General features: G+C 39.8%; 1 protein-coding gene across 2 annotated transcripts in view; it reads right to left on the bottom strand.

Moving 5' to 3' along the window:
• The window catches only part of KIF5B (kinesin family member 5B), a 43,991-nt gene extending 35,077 nt beyond the window's left edge, over window positions 1-8,914 (bottom strand). For both annotated transcript variants that reach the window (XM_032837906.1, XM_032837907.1), the window contains exons 1-2: window positions 8,369-8,914; window positions 143-230 (exon numbers count right to left, since the gene is read on the bottom strand). In XM_032837906.1, the coding sequence (XP_032693797.1) occupies window positions 143-230; window positions 8,369-8,494 (214 nt within the window). In that variant the 5' untranslated portion in view covers window positions 8,495-8,914. The remainder of the gene's footprint in view (window positions 1-142; window positions 231-8,368) is intronic.
• Between the last annotated feature and the right edge of the window lie 7,472 nt (window positions 8,915-16,386).

Below are 16,386 nucleotides of genomic sequence, written 5' to 3' on the forward strand. Positions count from 1 at the left end.
CTAATTGTATCTGATCTTTTCATTATTTAAACAACTGTCTTCTACAATTAACTAAAAAAAGGAAAAATGAAAAAATTGGATAATGCGCAAGATCACAAAATTTTACTTATTGTTGAGACAACAGCATGTTAAATAGATTTACCTTTAACAATCTTCTTTGCACAGTCATTATACACTTGCTCTTGAGAGGTGTTTGACTGAAACACTCGGTCAAATGCATACGGCTTGGACTGAAAAACAGAAACAAAGATTTCAACTACACAAAGTAAAGGTGAATGGACACTTCTAAGTTCCTTTAAAGATGTCATCATATATTTTAACCTTCTAAATAGGGTACCTACTATATATATAACTTCGTGTCTTCGAATCTTGTGGAAAGGACCTTAAGGATCACAAAGTACAAATCCACTAGAATGAACTCCACAAAACCAAAAATGTCTATTTTTGTCTTTGTTCTATTTCCAGGGCTTACCACTACTATAACAGGCACTCATATATTGCTGAGTGAATTTTATTTAATGACTGTCTACTCTGGCAAGTACTAAGACTATACCTTCAATAATAGTATCATTTTGCTGATAAAGAAACTAGAATCCTGAAATGTAAAAAAGGTGTTAATGACAAAATTAAAATTTAAATTCAAATCTCCCACCAATTCAGAGCTCCCTCCACTACTCCCATTAGGCTTTTCATTTTACTGCAATAGCTTTTCAATCATTTCATTCATTTAAAAATTTTTATGGGATGCCTGATATACTAGACATACATCTCGTTAGAATGATGACCAAGACAGAGACATGCTTTAGTGGAGGTTAAGTAATAGTGGGACAGACATTAAGACAAATAATTAAGTGACTAGAATTCTGACTCATGCAACAGAATGCTATGAGAGCATAAGAGAAGAACCTGAATCTGGGAGAAGGCAGAAGAATGCCAGGAAACCACTCTGGAGAAGGGATATTTAAGAACTGAAAAAAACAGTAGCACCTAGCTCATTGCTTGCCTCTTCAATACTAGTCATGGGAGGGTGAGTGCAGAAGTACCCTAGGTATTGGACACATAAATCCTAAGGCAGAGGGCGCCTGGGTGGCTCAGTTGGTTAAGCGGCTGCTTCTGCTCAGGTCATGATCCTAGGGTCCAGGGATGGAGCCCAGGATCGGGATCCCTGCTCAGCGGGGAGCCGGCTTCTCCCTCTCCCTGCTGCTCCCCCTACTTGTGCACTGTCAAATAATATAAATAAAACCTTAAAAAAAAAAAAATCCTAAGGCAGAAATGAGGCTGCAGAATGCAACAAACCAAAAGTTAAGTTGGAAGTTATGGAGCAAAGCTCCAATGTGACAACACAGTGAAAAGGCAAAATAACATCTTAATATTATTTTGAAAAGTTCTGACCTTGTGGGTCCCCTGAAAGGATCCTGAGGACTCATTTAAAGAACTGACACAGTCTGAAGTTGAGCCAGAGGGATGGAATGAAAAAAATTAGAGTACAGCATCCATGCAAGTCAAGGAAAAATTACTGAGGGAGTGATTGTGTCAAATACAGCTGTGAGGTCAAGGGAAAATTGAAAAATATCCATTTAAAAAGGTTAGAGTGGAAAGAGATTAAAAAAGAATGGGAAGTAGGGGCACGTGGGTGGCTCAGTTCTTAAGCATCTGCCTTCACCTCAGGTCATGTTCCCAGAGTCCTGGGATCAAGCCCCATTGGGCTCCCTGCTCAGAGGGAAGCCTCCTTCTCCCTCTCCCAGTCCCCCTGCTTGTGTTTCCTCTCTTGCTGTGTCTCTCTCTCTGACAAATAAATAAATAAAATCCTAAAAAAAAAAGAATGGGAAGTAAGTAAGCAGAGAAATCTGGCTGTGGGTCTAAAGACTTTTTTTTTTTTTTTTTTTTAAAGGACAAGATCTGAGCAACTTTAAATGTTGGCCGGAACAATCTAGTAAACTAAAAGAAAAAAAAAAACATATATACATGTAAGAGGAGAGCAAGGAGGTCTAGTATTTAAAAGTATATGCTTGCTCTCTACCCTTTCTTAAAGGAAAGGAAGGAAGCTAGACCTTAAATACAAAACAATCATGACCATCCAAAAAATCCTTAACTTTATAGAATACTTCCTAGGCCTCTGATAAAAAAGACCTTACTTTTTAGGAATTATGCTTCACAATCTCCTTCCCCAAAACTTGGAATAACAGTTAAAATGAAAAGTACAATGAAAGAGATACTCCTAAATGGCTATCCAAAATCATTAATAATTCTCCTTCCCTTTGCAGCTTCCCATTACATAGGCTGGGAAGCTAACTACCTAATAGCCTAGTCTCCTTGCAACCAGTGGCCATATGACCCATTTCTGGATACTACAAAGTGATGGTCCGCTGAGGGTTCTTGGGAAAGGGTTTTGTTTTTTTGATAAAAAGGACCATCTCAGCTGTAGCTGCCCTTTCTCCTTTCTGGAATGATGGAGCTGTAGCATCCATCTTAAAAACATGAAGAAAAATCAATAGCTTAAGGATGACAATAGATAACAGAGTCAGTAAGCAGCAGCACTAGGGGCCTATCTCCAGACTTTTAACATGTGAGAATAATAATCTCTTATTTAAACCACTATTTGTTGTTTGTTTGCCCTCTGCAGCAGAAAGCATTGTTAAAGGATATACTATGATGACTTAACTTTGGCATCAACTAAAAGTTGGCATCTTAATGTCTGACTATTCTTTGCCTGTAAGACAAACACAAAAGTGTCCTTTAAAAAAAAAAGATAGATTGACTGATTTATGTGGCAGAGAGAGACAGACAGGCAGACAGACAGACACACAAGCAGGAGGAGCCAGAGAGGAGAAGCAGACTCCCCACTGAGCGGGGAGCCCGATGTGAGACTCGATCCCAGAACCCTGGGATCATGACCCGAGCCAAAGGCAGCCACTTAACGACTGAACCACTCAGGCACCCCTAAAAGTGTCCTTTTGCTAAAATTCTACAAAGACATTAACCTTCAATTTTACAGGTGCAACTAAAAAAGAGATAATCTATTCTTTTAGTGATTATACAAGACGTATTTGTGATAAACAATTTTTTTTTTTAAAGATTTTATTTATTTATTTGACAGAGATCACAAGTAGACAGAGAGGCAGGCAGAGAGAGAGAGAGGGAAGCAGGCTCCCTGCTGAGCAGAGAGCCCGATGCGGGACTCGATCCCAGGACCCTGAGATCATGACCTGAGCCGAAGGCAGCGGCTTAACCCACTGAGCCACCCAGGTGCCCTGTGATAAACAATTTTTAAAACACAAGTACATTCAAAATAACAATCAGCAGCCAGAGATAAACCACACTAATTTTTTCTATGTGAACTGGCAGAGTCAAGAACAGACTGCAACTAGCCAAAATACACATTTAATAAAAATGCATAAAAATATACTATGAAAATATACTATACTATGAAAAATTTAAAAATGATTAACTCAAACTGTGCTTGCAAGAACCAAATTAGTCACTAGAAAATAGGCAATATAGGCAATAGCATGAAGACAACTGCATCCTTCCAAAAGTAATAACATACTTAAATAAACATTTGATAAATATAAAGAACAAACACTACTGAGCTTGAAGTTATCCCATTATTACATCAGTAAAAAGAGTGGTCATAAACCATTTAGAAAGAAATATACCAAAAATAATGGGTAACAGAGACACCCAGGTAGCTCAGTCAATTAAGCATCTGCCTTCAGTTGAAGTCATGATCCCAGGATCCTGGAATCGAGTGAGTCCCACATCTGGCTCCTTGCTCAGCGGGGAGCCTGCTTCTCCCTCAGCCTGAGGCACTCCCTGCTTGTGCACATTCTCTGACAAATAAATAAAATTAAAAAAAAAAAAAAGAAAAAAAAGAGGGTAACAGTAAAACTTGCCTAAAAAGTACTTTATGCAGGTGTTTACTATGGCATTCCTTATGGCAAATATGCAAACTAAAAAATAACTAAGCTGGGATTAAGTGTTATGTTATATCACTGTTGAATCAAAAATTAAGTGCTAAGCATTAAGTTGACAAAAATCTTTTAATTCCAAAACTAAACTATAATTTTGGTATGTAAGGTAAGGTAAATGTTTAATTAGAGATCTAGTCATGAAATTACTAACTGATAACAGCTTCCTGGAATGAAAAACAAGACTTATGAAATATAAAAATTACTTCTAATAGTCTACAATTAAGGGACATCTCTTAACCAAAACTTTTCAAATAAATTAAAGAAAGGAAAACTCATGATCTGGACATCTGTATCTTAAAAACCTGGTTCTCGGCCTTGAAATGTATATTATATAGTCTTATTTCTATGAACCTTCAAAGATACTTCAACTCATAAAATACATTCACATCTGACAGGCTTCAAAGGGACAAAACCAAATAGGAATAAGCTTATTTGAACTGCAACCATAACTTAGATTTTTTTCTTTTCTTTTTAAGATTTTATTTTAAAGTAGTCTCTATGCCCAACATAGGGCTTGAACTCACAACCTTGAGGTTAAGAGTCACAAGATTCACTAACTGAGCCGGCCAGGGACCCTACATCTTAGATTTCTTTTTTTTCTTTTTTTAATTTTTTTTTTTTAAGAGATTTTTATTTATTTGACAGAGAGAGATCACAAATAGGCAGAGAGGCAGGCAGAGAGAGACAGGGGGAAGCAGGCTCCCCGATGAGCAGAGAGCTGGATGCGGGGCTCGATCCCAGGACCCTGAGATCATGACCTGAGCCCAAGGCAGAGGCTTAACCCACTGAGCCACCCAGGCGCCCCTATATCTTAGATTTCTTAAGTGAAGTGGTTCCTGTCTATATCTGGAGAGACCAGGCTGAACACCAAATCTGTTTATAAAGGTCACCCTTCTAGCAGGAATATACCTTTCTCTGGAATTCTGAATAATGACCCTCAGATCACATGGGATTGTATCTTACCAGACTTTGCTTAGTCTGACAATGACTGTTAGTTAACATGCCACAATTGTACAGGTATGTGATGAGGGCTTCTTCTCTCTCTAAGATTTATTTGAGAGACAGAGAGCCCGCCTGTGCATGCATGCACATGTGCGAATGCTCAGGCAACCCGGGGGAGGAGCTGGGGCAGAGAACCTTGTGGAGCCTGAGGCAGAGCTCAATCTTGGGACCCAGGAGATCATGACCTGAGCTGAAAACAAGAGCCAGCTAGGGTGGCTTCTTCTCTTTTAATTTTCACTCTTAAGGTAATGAGGATCAAATACCATAACATCGTTCATTTGAAAAGAGAAATCCTGTTGAGCTATAGACAAGGAACTAGACAAGATGATCTAATTAGGTTTTACTTTCCTTTAATTTCAATGAACTGCAACAGCCTGTTGTTGGTTCTGACAGTCTCTTCGGTATACCATATAAGGAACCGTGATTGGTCAAGATACTTAACAATACAAATATGCACGCTCCACTTTTACAATGCATAAAAGAGTAATTTTTTTATTGATTTTTTTTTCCCCTGGAGTTTTCAGCAGGCTTATTTCAACTACATAAGGTGTTACCCTTGTCCTCTTTTGTGGATAACAAGTTCTCTTATTTAAAGCAAATTCTATTTTTATCAAGTAAAGGTTTTCCTTAAATAATTCACATTTCATTTTTGTGATGTGGTATTTATACCTCTTCAACAAGCACTTAATTACCCAAAAAAGCTGTATAAAGACTGTAAAACATGGAGAAACAATACCTGATTACAAGATTTGCCTGCCACAGGATCATATTATATTAAAGCCACTGATGTAACAGGAATAAAAACTTTGGACAAAAGTGAACTTAGATGAAAATGAGAATCCTTAGAAATTATTTTCTACAGGAGCACAGACTATATCTATAATTCGATCACATTATAAACTAAAATATTGTGCTCGCTTCGGCAGCACATATATAAACTAAAATATTTACCGTTTTACATTTTGATTTAACCAGAAGATTTTATACAAAATGTTTTAAGATCACATTTAAAATAATTTAGTTTTAAATGCCACACTGCAGCAATTCTTTCTTAAAACTGTTCATTTGGAATCAGGATCCAGTAAAATGAACAAAACAAATCTAGAGATTTTTAAAATTTTAAAATTTCACTCTCCCAGCTATCCCTCATAAATTTTCAACAGACTTTGAAAAAATTCATTAAAAAAATTGAGACGTCTTGTAACCAATAACTTAGTATGTGCAAAAGATTAGCTTTTGAAAATAATGAAGTAAACATGCTGCCTTACATTTCTTAAGGCTAGGTGACTGCTGTATTTCTGCTTAAACTTAAAAAAAAAAAAAAAAGACTAAAAATGCTTACCAGTTTACCTAAAGGCCAACTGTTTATTACAAATTCACAACTCAATCACTTATCCATTATTTCTATTACCATTTACATTTATTTACATTGTTCAGGAAACTTAAATAAGAACTTATAAGAACTTTATTCAAAGTAAACAACCTAAAATACAAGTGTGCTTACTGTGGTAACTGTTTTCTTTAACTCTTTCCTCCTATGTCTTATTTGGGCAGAAAGCTGCCTTCTCAATGTATTTTGGGAATCCTTATCATTCCAACAAATGAATCTTGGTAGTACTTATAGATTTGCTTAAACACACACAAAAATCTGCAAAAATAAGATATTCTTTATACAAGTCTAAAAGGAAAATCGTTTTGATGTATCAATCACTGTTGAGCAGCTGAATAATCACAAAAACTATGAGAAATTAGTAGCCAGTTTGCCAACTAACCCAGGCCTTGCAAGCTTCCTCTGATTCCATGTCAGAGATATCCTAAAGGAAAAGGATGACTACTGTGCTTAACTTTGTAGTGTTACCAATGTCATTTATCGTTTTTCTCATGAACTTGTTAACAAAAAAACCAGCCCAGTCTTCACACAGTAGTAGCTGGCAGTTGTTGGTAATCTAATGACTTCTTTGCCAAAGGCCTACAGAGCAACAAAGAGCTATGACATTCAATTTCTAAAGCTGAACTTTGCAAACTTTCACATAAAATTTCTTAAAAGAACTTCAATCCTGTCTTGTATGTCAATGCTCTTCACCATCAATGTCCCATCTCCTATGACCCCCTTTGTCGTTTTTCCAAACTAAACTGTGCAAACAATATGCTAAATATGGAATGCCATCAGAGAAAAAAAAACCTAACATTCAGATTTTGTACCATGATAGCAACGTAGAAAAAATTCTGCCACAATGGCATTACCAAAGAAGATAGATTTAATTATTTTAATCACAATTCACTGTTCTGTAAGCAGTGTCGTACTACCCATTTTAATCTTCCTGAACTGGGGTTGTAAAACATTTGCAGACACCTTTCAATACCAGAGATCAGACCTAAAATAAAATAAGTTAAAAAAAAAAAAATCAACCTTACATTCTGGTTTCCCTGACAATAATCAACCAACTCTGGTCATGTTTTATACCACAAAGGACACTATTTCTCCATCCTTGAGATTTATCAAAATCAATTTTTCTTCAAGGTAGAAGTAGGGATCCAGTACTAACAAGAAATCCAACTTACTGATCAAATTTATTTTCTTTTTAAAGCTTGCGTCTGTAATACCCTGATACAAAGTTAACACTCTGCTATACTGCTACCCCATAAAACCCAGTAAGAGTATATAGGTCATTCTGGGCACCTATTTGACCCAGTCTGGGTTAGCCAGATCAGCTAGAAAACTGAAGAAAATTGATCACTCCTATTTCAAAAGAGAACTCAGTCTTTTTACAGTCGTCGATTCGCAATTTTTAATAGTTAACATGAACATTCATTCATCACTCAAAGGACGGGTGGGTGAACGTAAGAGATACAGGTATATTTGTAGTCGTTCGATAATTTTTCCTCCTCCCGAGAGAGAAATATTATTCATCACGTAGCTGTGTCTTCTGTTTCTATACAACTAGGTATGTTTACTACTTAAGGTACAGTAGGGCTGGTCTTGAACCTCAACATTCCTAGCTGAACTTTAATCCTGCACGTGTTACAAATGGTAAACTCGGGGGGTAGTCCAAAACACCAATAGCAAGTGCGCACATACAAGCAGAAACATACGCAAATATGCACTAAACTCTCTCCGGACAGTTCCTCCAGCGCCCCAGGTGGGGGAGTGTCCCAGACCGAGACCAGGCGCCTCCCTTCTCTCGGCACTTAAGACCGGGTGAGGGCGATCCAGGAACACCCGTGGAGCTGCGCAGTCTCCCTCCCCAGGGTTATCTGAACCGGCAAACTCTACCGGGGGGCGGGGTTGGGGACACCACTGCTCGTTCTCAATCCTGCACCCCGCCACTTCCCAGAACTCCGGGCCAGCCAGGCGCAAAGAAGCGGGACAGAGGGTGGGGACCGGGGTCACTCACCGCAATCATGACCGTGTCTTCTCCCTGAAACTTGGCGATGTACTTATCGCCGCGGTTCACCTCAGACTCGTTGAGAGGTCTGAAGCGACACATCACTTTGATGTTGCACTCGGCCGGGTCCGCCATCTTCCTCGCTGCCGGGGCCGGAGGCCGGGAGCCACTCCCCGCCGCTCAGTCTGGAAGGAAGCGGGCCCGAGTTGAAAGTAAGGGTCGCGAAGGCCGAGAGAGTCAGCAGTCTGCAGCGCCGCGCTTCCCCCGGCGGGAGTGGCCGGGAAACCCGGACTCGAAGCACCGGCGCCGGTAGCCGTCGCCCTGAGGCTCACTTCCGATCCATCATGGCAGCCATGGCGGCGGCGGCACGGGTTGGAGAGTCCGCGGCTCCTCAGCTTCTCTCTCCTCGGCCTGGGCAAACTTCAGGGGCTCGAGAGGATTCCAGACCCCGGGAAAGTCTCCCCCTACTTCTTCGGAGACAGCAGGCCGGGCACACCTTTTGCCCACCCGGCTGCCCGCTCGCCGGCTCGCCGGCAGCCACCCGATCTCTCCCGAGGCCGCAGACCGGCGACTGGGCGTCGGGATGGGCGGTGCGCGAGGAGCACGGCGCAAGCGCGGCGGGTCCCGGCTCCCTGACAACCAATCCGCGTCCGCGCCCGACCGCGCCGCCGCCCTGCGGCCACTCTTCGCCCAGGGGTCGCGGATTCAAGTTTTACCGGACGCTCACTGGCAGAGGTGCCTTCGGTTACCGCGCTGCCTGATCTGAGCGCAGAATTTCCCAGAGCGAAGGCAGACGCGCTTAGGTTTCTTTTCTTCAGGGGTCAAGGGACTTGTTAAAACTTACGTTGTAGTTTATTTAAATACAGTACTATATTCCTAATAAGGAAGTGTTTGCTTTCTTTTTGGTCTGGAGATAAAATTGGTTCCTAGTCCATCTTATTAGAGCGCCTTGCCAGAGAAAAGATATGAATGAAGGGTGACGCATGGCTCTCCAGTTGAAGCGGTTACTATTTCCTGACAGAGTGGGCTGGCGAGTCAAGAAAGAAAAAGGAAATTTATCCTAAGGAATGAAGATCACTTAACAAAGGTGAAAAGTAGGGTGAGCTGGGAAAGGCCCTCAGTCAGAGGTCCCACTTCTCTGGTAATAAATATATGGAACTCAACCCCGGAGGAATGACTGACCTGAGTCATTCCTGGATAAAAGGCTTGGATAAATTTGTGGATTACATGTATAAGGGAAACCGCTCAGCCGCTGAAATGGTTTTTTAGAAAGGTGGATACCATAATGGCTCTCAACTGGAAGTCGTTCTGAGGTACTGTGAAAGAACTGCAAAGACAATCAGGAACCCTTCGTCTGGGTCTCAGTTATAGTTTGTAAAAAGAATGATTGCATTATAAAAACCTTCAGGGCTTTCAGTCTTCGCCCAAGACATACCTCCAGAAGTTAACCCATAGCTCAACAGATAGAGGTTTGTTGATCCACAGCAATAGAGAGCTCACAACTGAGGAACTGGGGGGCAGCTCACCAAAGGAAAAGATGGAGTTACACAGCTCTGGAGGAAGTGTGGAGTTAGGGCAAAATTTTGATGAAGTTGTGTTTCAGTAGGTTCTAAATAAAGCAGAGCGTTGACATCACGTCTAGACTACAAGTGGACCTTAGGTCCTGTTTCCCTGGGAACTATACAAAATTAAGGCAGATGTGGAATAATGTCTTCAGAAACCCCTGTCCCAAAGCTCTGCACCTGGCTTGAGAGTCAATCGAGGCTGCTTCTCTAGGTCTTAGATCCTCCAAGCAAGAGTAGGATGTTTTGTTTATACTGATAAAGTTTCAAACAGTGATTCTAATAGTCTATATTTTTAGAGAACAAAGTTTTCAGTGAACAAGAGAATAGCAGTCACTCAAAGAAGGAGGTCGTGGCACATGGGCCACTAGTTTTCTACCTTTGCTGCAGGATTTTTTGAACACCCTCTCCTCTTCCTTCTGCTCTTTTCTCTGAGCCCATTTCTTCAACAATTGCTTGACTCTCTTATCTTCTTATCTACAGACCAGACATTCCCATCTCTCTAGCTGCTTACAGGCTACCTTGTTTAGGATGCATTACCTTTATGTCAAATTTGACATTCCAGAGACGAAATTAATTATCCTCTTCTTCTTGCCAATACTCAGTTCAACTTTCCAGTTTGATTACCAGCCTCAGCATTGTTCTGCACTCCCAGGTTAAAGCAGTTCCAGTCACCTATCACTCCACTATTACTTCATCTTCTATACATGAAGAATAGAAATATGGTAGTCTGTCTCTAAAGTCCTTCAGCTTCTATTCCAGCATGTCCATGTGTCTTCAGCTCAGAAGATCTGGGGAATTATTGGTCCAGAGCAGTGATTTTCAAATTCTCCATGGTGTAGGGGTTCCAAAAAGGTGACTTGGGATTTCATGATATTGGGAAGGAAAAGAGATTGATGGAAGGGCCAAGGAATTAGGCTCTGGAAACATCTGCTGTTCAAGGCACTTCAGTTGCAACTCTTGCCTCTTCCTTCCTTCTGCACAGCAGATATGGAAGCTCAGACTTTATGAAAACAAAATCCAGAAAGGGAAGTGTCTTGCAAGAGCCTTTTGCTTTCAGATATGACATACATAACTTCTTCTGGGCAAGGAAGCATAAAGAGCCTGACCCTGCACAGGACCAAGAAGGAAAAAAATACTATGTGAAAAACAAAATATTTCTAAAAGTTGTCCTGTCACATTAGTGAGGAATAGTGGTTTTAAGCAATGGGCTTTAAGAATTATTTTCATGGGGTCACCTGGGTGGCTTAGTCAGTTAAGTGGCTGCCATCAGCTCAGGCCATTACCCAAGCTTTTTTTTTTTTCTCTTTTTAAAAAATATTTTTATCAGCATATAATGTATTATTTGCCCCAGGGGTACAGGTCTGTGAATTGTCAGGCTTACACATTTCACAGCACTCACCATATCCCATACTATCCCCAATGTCCATAACCCAACCACCCTCTCCACACCTCCCTCCCCCAGCAACCCTCAGTTTGTTTCGTGAGATTAAGAGTCTCTTACGGTTTGTCTCCCTCCCAATCCCATCTTATTTCATTTTTTTCTTCCCTATCTCCCAAACCCTACCAACACTCTACCCCAACACTCTACCTCTAAAATTCCTCATATCAGGGAGATTATATAATTATCTTTCTCTGATTGACTTATTTTGCTCAGCATAATACCCTCTATTTCCAGCCATGTAGTTGCAAATGGCAAGATTTCATTTCTTTTGATGGCTGCATAGTATTCCATTGTGTGTGTGTGTGTGTGTGTGTGTGTGTGTGTGTGTGTGTGTATACACACAACGTCTTCTTTATCCATTCATCTGTTGATGGACATCTAGGTTCTTTCCATAGTTTGGCTATTGTGGACATTGCTGCTATAAACATTCAGGTGCACGTGCCCCTTCGGATCACTACATTTGTATGATCCCAGCTTTTTGAGGAAACTCCATGCTGTTTTCCACAGTGGCTGTACCAGTTTGCATTTCCACCAACAGAGCACAAGTGTTCCTTTTTCTCTACATCCTCACCAATATTTCTTGAATATTTGATTTTAGTCATTCTGACAGTTATGAGATGATATCTCATTATAGTTTTGATTTGCATTTCCCTGATGATAAGTGATATTGAACATCATTTTATGTGTCTGTTGGCCATCTGTATGTCTTCTTTGAAGAAATGTCTGTTCTTGTCTTTGGCCCATTTTTAAATTGGCTTGTTTGTATTTTGGGTGTTGAGTTGTATAAGTTCTCTAAATATTTTGGATACTAACCCTTAATCATTTGCATTTGTCATGTCATTTGCAAATATCTTCTCCCATTCAGTAGGTTGCCTTTTAGTTTTGTTGATTGGTTCCTTCACTGTGCAGAAACTTTTTATTTTGATGTAGTGATAATAGTTTATTTTTGCTTTTATTTCCTTTGCCTCAGGAGACATATCTAGAAAAATTTTAGTATGGCCAATCTCTCTGATTTTTATGGTTACATGTGTCACATTTAGGTCCTTAGTCCATTTTGAGTTTATTTTTATATGGTGAAAGTAAGTATCCAGCCTAATCTTTTTTTTTTTTTAATTTTATTTTTTATAAACATATATATATATATATATATATTTTCCCCCCCCCCCAGGGGTACAGGTCTGTGAATCTCCACGTTTACAAACTTCACAGCACTCACCATAGCACATACCCTACCCAATGTCCATAACCCCCCCCAACCCCCCTCTGCCCAGCAACCCTCAGTTTGTTTTGTGAGATTAAGAGTCACTTATGGTTTGTCTCCCTCCCAATCCCAACTTGTTTCATTTACTCTTCTCCTACCACGTTAACCCCCCATGTTGCATCTCCTCTCCCTCATATCAGGGAGATCATATGATAGTTGTCTTTCTCCGATTGACTTATTTCGCTAAGCATGATACCCTCTAGTTCCATCCATGTTGTCGCAAATGGCAATTGCTGGGTCATAGGGTAGTTCTATTTTCAACATTTTGAGGAACCTCCATGCTGTTTTCCAGAGTGGTTGCACCAGCTTGCATTCCCACCAACAGTGTAGGAGGGTTCCCCTCTCTCCGCATCCTCGCCAGCATCTGTCATTTCTGGACTTGTTAATTTTAGCCATTCTGACTGATGTGAGGTGGTATCTCATTGTGGTTTTGATTTGTATTTCCCTGATGCCGAGTGATATGGAGCACTTTTTCATGTGTCTGTTGGCCATCTGGATGTCTTCTTTGCAGAAATGTCTGTTCATGTCTTCTGCCCATTTCTTGATGGGATTATTTGTTCTTTGGGTGTTGAGTTTGCTAAGTTCTTTATAGATTCTGGACACTAGCCCTTTATCTGATATGTCGTTTGCAAATATCTTCTCCCATTCTGTCAGTTGTCTTTTGGTTTTGTTAACTGTTTCCTTTGCTGTGCAAAAGCTTTTGATCTTGATAAAATCCCAATAGTTCATTTTTGCCCTTGCTTCCCTTGCCTTTGGCGATGTTCCTAGGAAGATGTTGCTGCGGCTGAGGTCGAAGAGGTTGCTGCCTGTGTTCTCCTCAAGGATGTTGATGGATTCCTTTCTCACATTGAGGTCCTTCATCCATTTTGAGTCTATTTTCGTGTGTGGTGTAAGGAAATGGTCCAATTTCATTTTTCTGCATGTGGCTGTCCAATTTTCCCAACACCATTTATTGAAGAGGCTGTCTTTTTTCCATTGGACATTCTTTCCTGCTTTGTCGAAGATTAGTTGACCATAGAGTTGAGGGTCTATTTCTGGGCTCTCTATTCTGTTCCATTGATCTATGTGTCTGTTTTTGTGCCAGTATCATGCTGTCTTGATGATGACAGCTTTGTAGTAGAGCTTGAAGTCCGGAATTGTGATGCCACCAACTCTGGCTTTCTTTTTCAATATTCCTTTGGCTATTCGCGGTCTTTTCTGGTTCCATATAAATTTTAGGATTATTTGTTCCATTTCTTTGAAAAAAATGGATGGTACTTTGATAGGAATTGCATTAAATGTGTAGATTGCTTTAGGTAGCATAGACATTTTCACAATATTTATTCTTCCAATCCAGGAGCATGGAACATTTTTCCATTTCTTTGTGTCTTCCTCAATTTCTTTCATGAGTACTTTATAGTTTTCTGTGTATAGATTCTTAGTCTCTTTGGTTAGGTTTATTCCTAGGTATCTTATAGTTTTGGGTGCAATTGTAAATGGGATGGACTCCTTAATTTCTCTTTCTTCTGTCTTATTGTTGGTGTAGAGAAATGCGACTGATTTCTGTGCATTGATTTTATATCCTGACACATTACTGAATTCCTGTACAAGTTCTAGCAGTTTTGGAGTGGAGTCTTTTGGGTTTTCCACATATAGTATCATATCATCTGCGAAGAGTGATAGTTTGACTTCTTCTTTGCCGATTTGGATGCCTTTAATTTCTTTTTGTTGTCTGATTGCTGAGGCTAGGACTTCTAGTACTATGTTGAATAGCAGTGGTGATAACGGACATCCCTGCCGTGTTCCTGACCTTAGCGGAAAAGCTTTCAGTTTTTCTCCATTGAGAATGATATTTGTGATGGGTTTTTCATAGATGGCTTTGATAATATTGAGGTATGTGCCCTCTATCCCTACACTTTGAAGAGTTTTGATCAGGAAGGGATGCTGTACTTTGTCAAATGCTTTTTCAGCATCTATGGAGAGTATCATATGGTTCCTGTTTTTTCTTTTATTAATGTGTTGTATCACATTGATTGATTTGCGGATGTTGAACCAACCTTGCAGCCCTGGAATAAATCCCACTTGGTCGTGGTGAATAATCCTTTTAATGTACTGTTGAATCCTATTGGCTAGTATTTTGGTGAGAATTTTTGCATCTGTGTTCATCAAGGATATTGGTCTGTAGTTCTCTTTTTTGATGGGATCCTTGTCTGGTTTGGGGATCAAGGTGAGGCTGGCCTCATAAAATGAGTTTGGAAGTTTTCCTTCCATTTCTATTTTTTGGAACAGTCTCAGGAGAATAGGAATTAGTTCTTCTTTAAATGTTTGGTAGAATTCCCCCGGGAAGCCGTCTGGCCCTGGGCTTTTGTTTGTTTGGAGATTTTTGATGACTGTTTCAATCTCCTTACTGGTTATGGGTCTGTTCAGGCTTTCTATTTCTTCCAGGTTCAGTTGTGGTAGTTTATATGTCTCTAGGAATGCATCCATTTCTTCCAGATTGTCAAATTTGTTGGCATAGAGTTGCTCATAATATGTTCTTATAATTGTCTGTATTTCTTTGGTGTTAGTTGTGATCTCTCCTCTTTCATTCATGATTTTATTTATTTGGGTCCTTTCTCTTCTCTTTTTGATAAGTCTGGCCAGGGGCTTATCAATCTTATTAATTCTTTCAAAGAACCAGCTCCTAGTTTCGTTGATTTGTTCTATTGTTTTTTTGGTTTCTATTTCATTGATTTCTGCTCTGATCTTTATGATTTCTCTTCTCCTGCTGGGTTTAGGGTTTCTTTCTTGTTCTTTCTCCAGCTCCTTTAGGTGTAGGGTTAGGTTGTGTACCTGAGACCTTTCTTGTTTCTTGAGAAAGGCTTGTACCGCTATATATTTTCCTCTCAGGACTGCCTTTGTTGTGTCCCACAGATTTTGAACTGTTGTATTTTCATTATCATTTGTTTCCATGAATTTTTTCAATTCTTCTTTAATTTCCTGGTTGACCCATTCATTCTTTAGAAGGATGCTGTTTAGTCGCCATATATTTGGGTTCTTTCCAAATTTCCTCTTGCGATTGAGTTCTAGCTTCAGAGCATTGTGGTCTGAAAATATGCAGGGAATGATCCCAATTTTTTGATAACAGTTAAGACCTGATTTAGAACCAAGGATGTGATCTATTCTGGAGAATGTTCCATGTGCACTAGAGAAGAATGTGTATTCTGTTGCTTTGGGATGAAATGTTCTGAATATATCTGTGATGTCCATCTGGTCCAGTGTGTCATTTAAGGCCTTTATTTCCTTGTTGATCTTTTGCTTGGATGATCTGTCCATTTCAGTGAGGGGAGTGTTAAAGTCCCCTACTATTATTGTATGATTGTCGATGTGTTTCTTTGATTTTGTTATTAATTGGTTTATATAGTTGGCTGCTCCCACGTTAGGGGCATAGATATTTACAATTGTTAGATCTTCTTGTTGGACAGATCCTTTGAGTATGATATAGTGTCCATCTTCATCTCTTATTATAGTCTTTGGTTTAAAATCTAAGTGATCTGATATAAGGATTGCCACTCCTGCTTTCTTCTGATGTCCATTAGCATGGTAAATTCTTTTCCACCCCCTCACTTTAAATCTGAAAGTGTCTTCGGGTTTAAAATGAGTTTCTTGTAGGCAACATATAGATGGGTTTTGTTTTTTTATCCATTCTGATACCCTGTGTCTTTTGATTGGGGCATTTAGCCCATTAACATTCAGGGTAACTATTGAGAGATATGAATTTAGTGCCATTGTATTGCCTGTA

The sequence above is a fragment of the Lontra canadensis genome, unplaced genomic scaffold (genome assembly GCF_010015895.1).
Source record: "Lontra canadensis isolate GAN:19392208 unplaced genomic scaffold, GSC_riverotter_1.0 scaffold100, whole genome shotgun sequence".
Lineage (NCBI taxonomy): Eukaryota > Metazoa > Chordata > Mammalia > Carnivora > Mustelidae > Lontra > Lontra canadensis.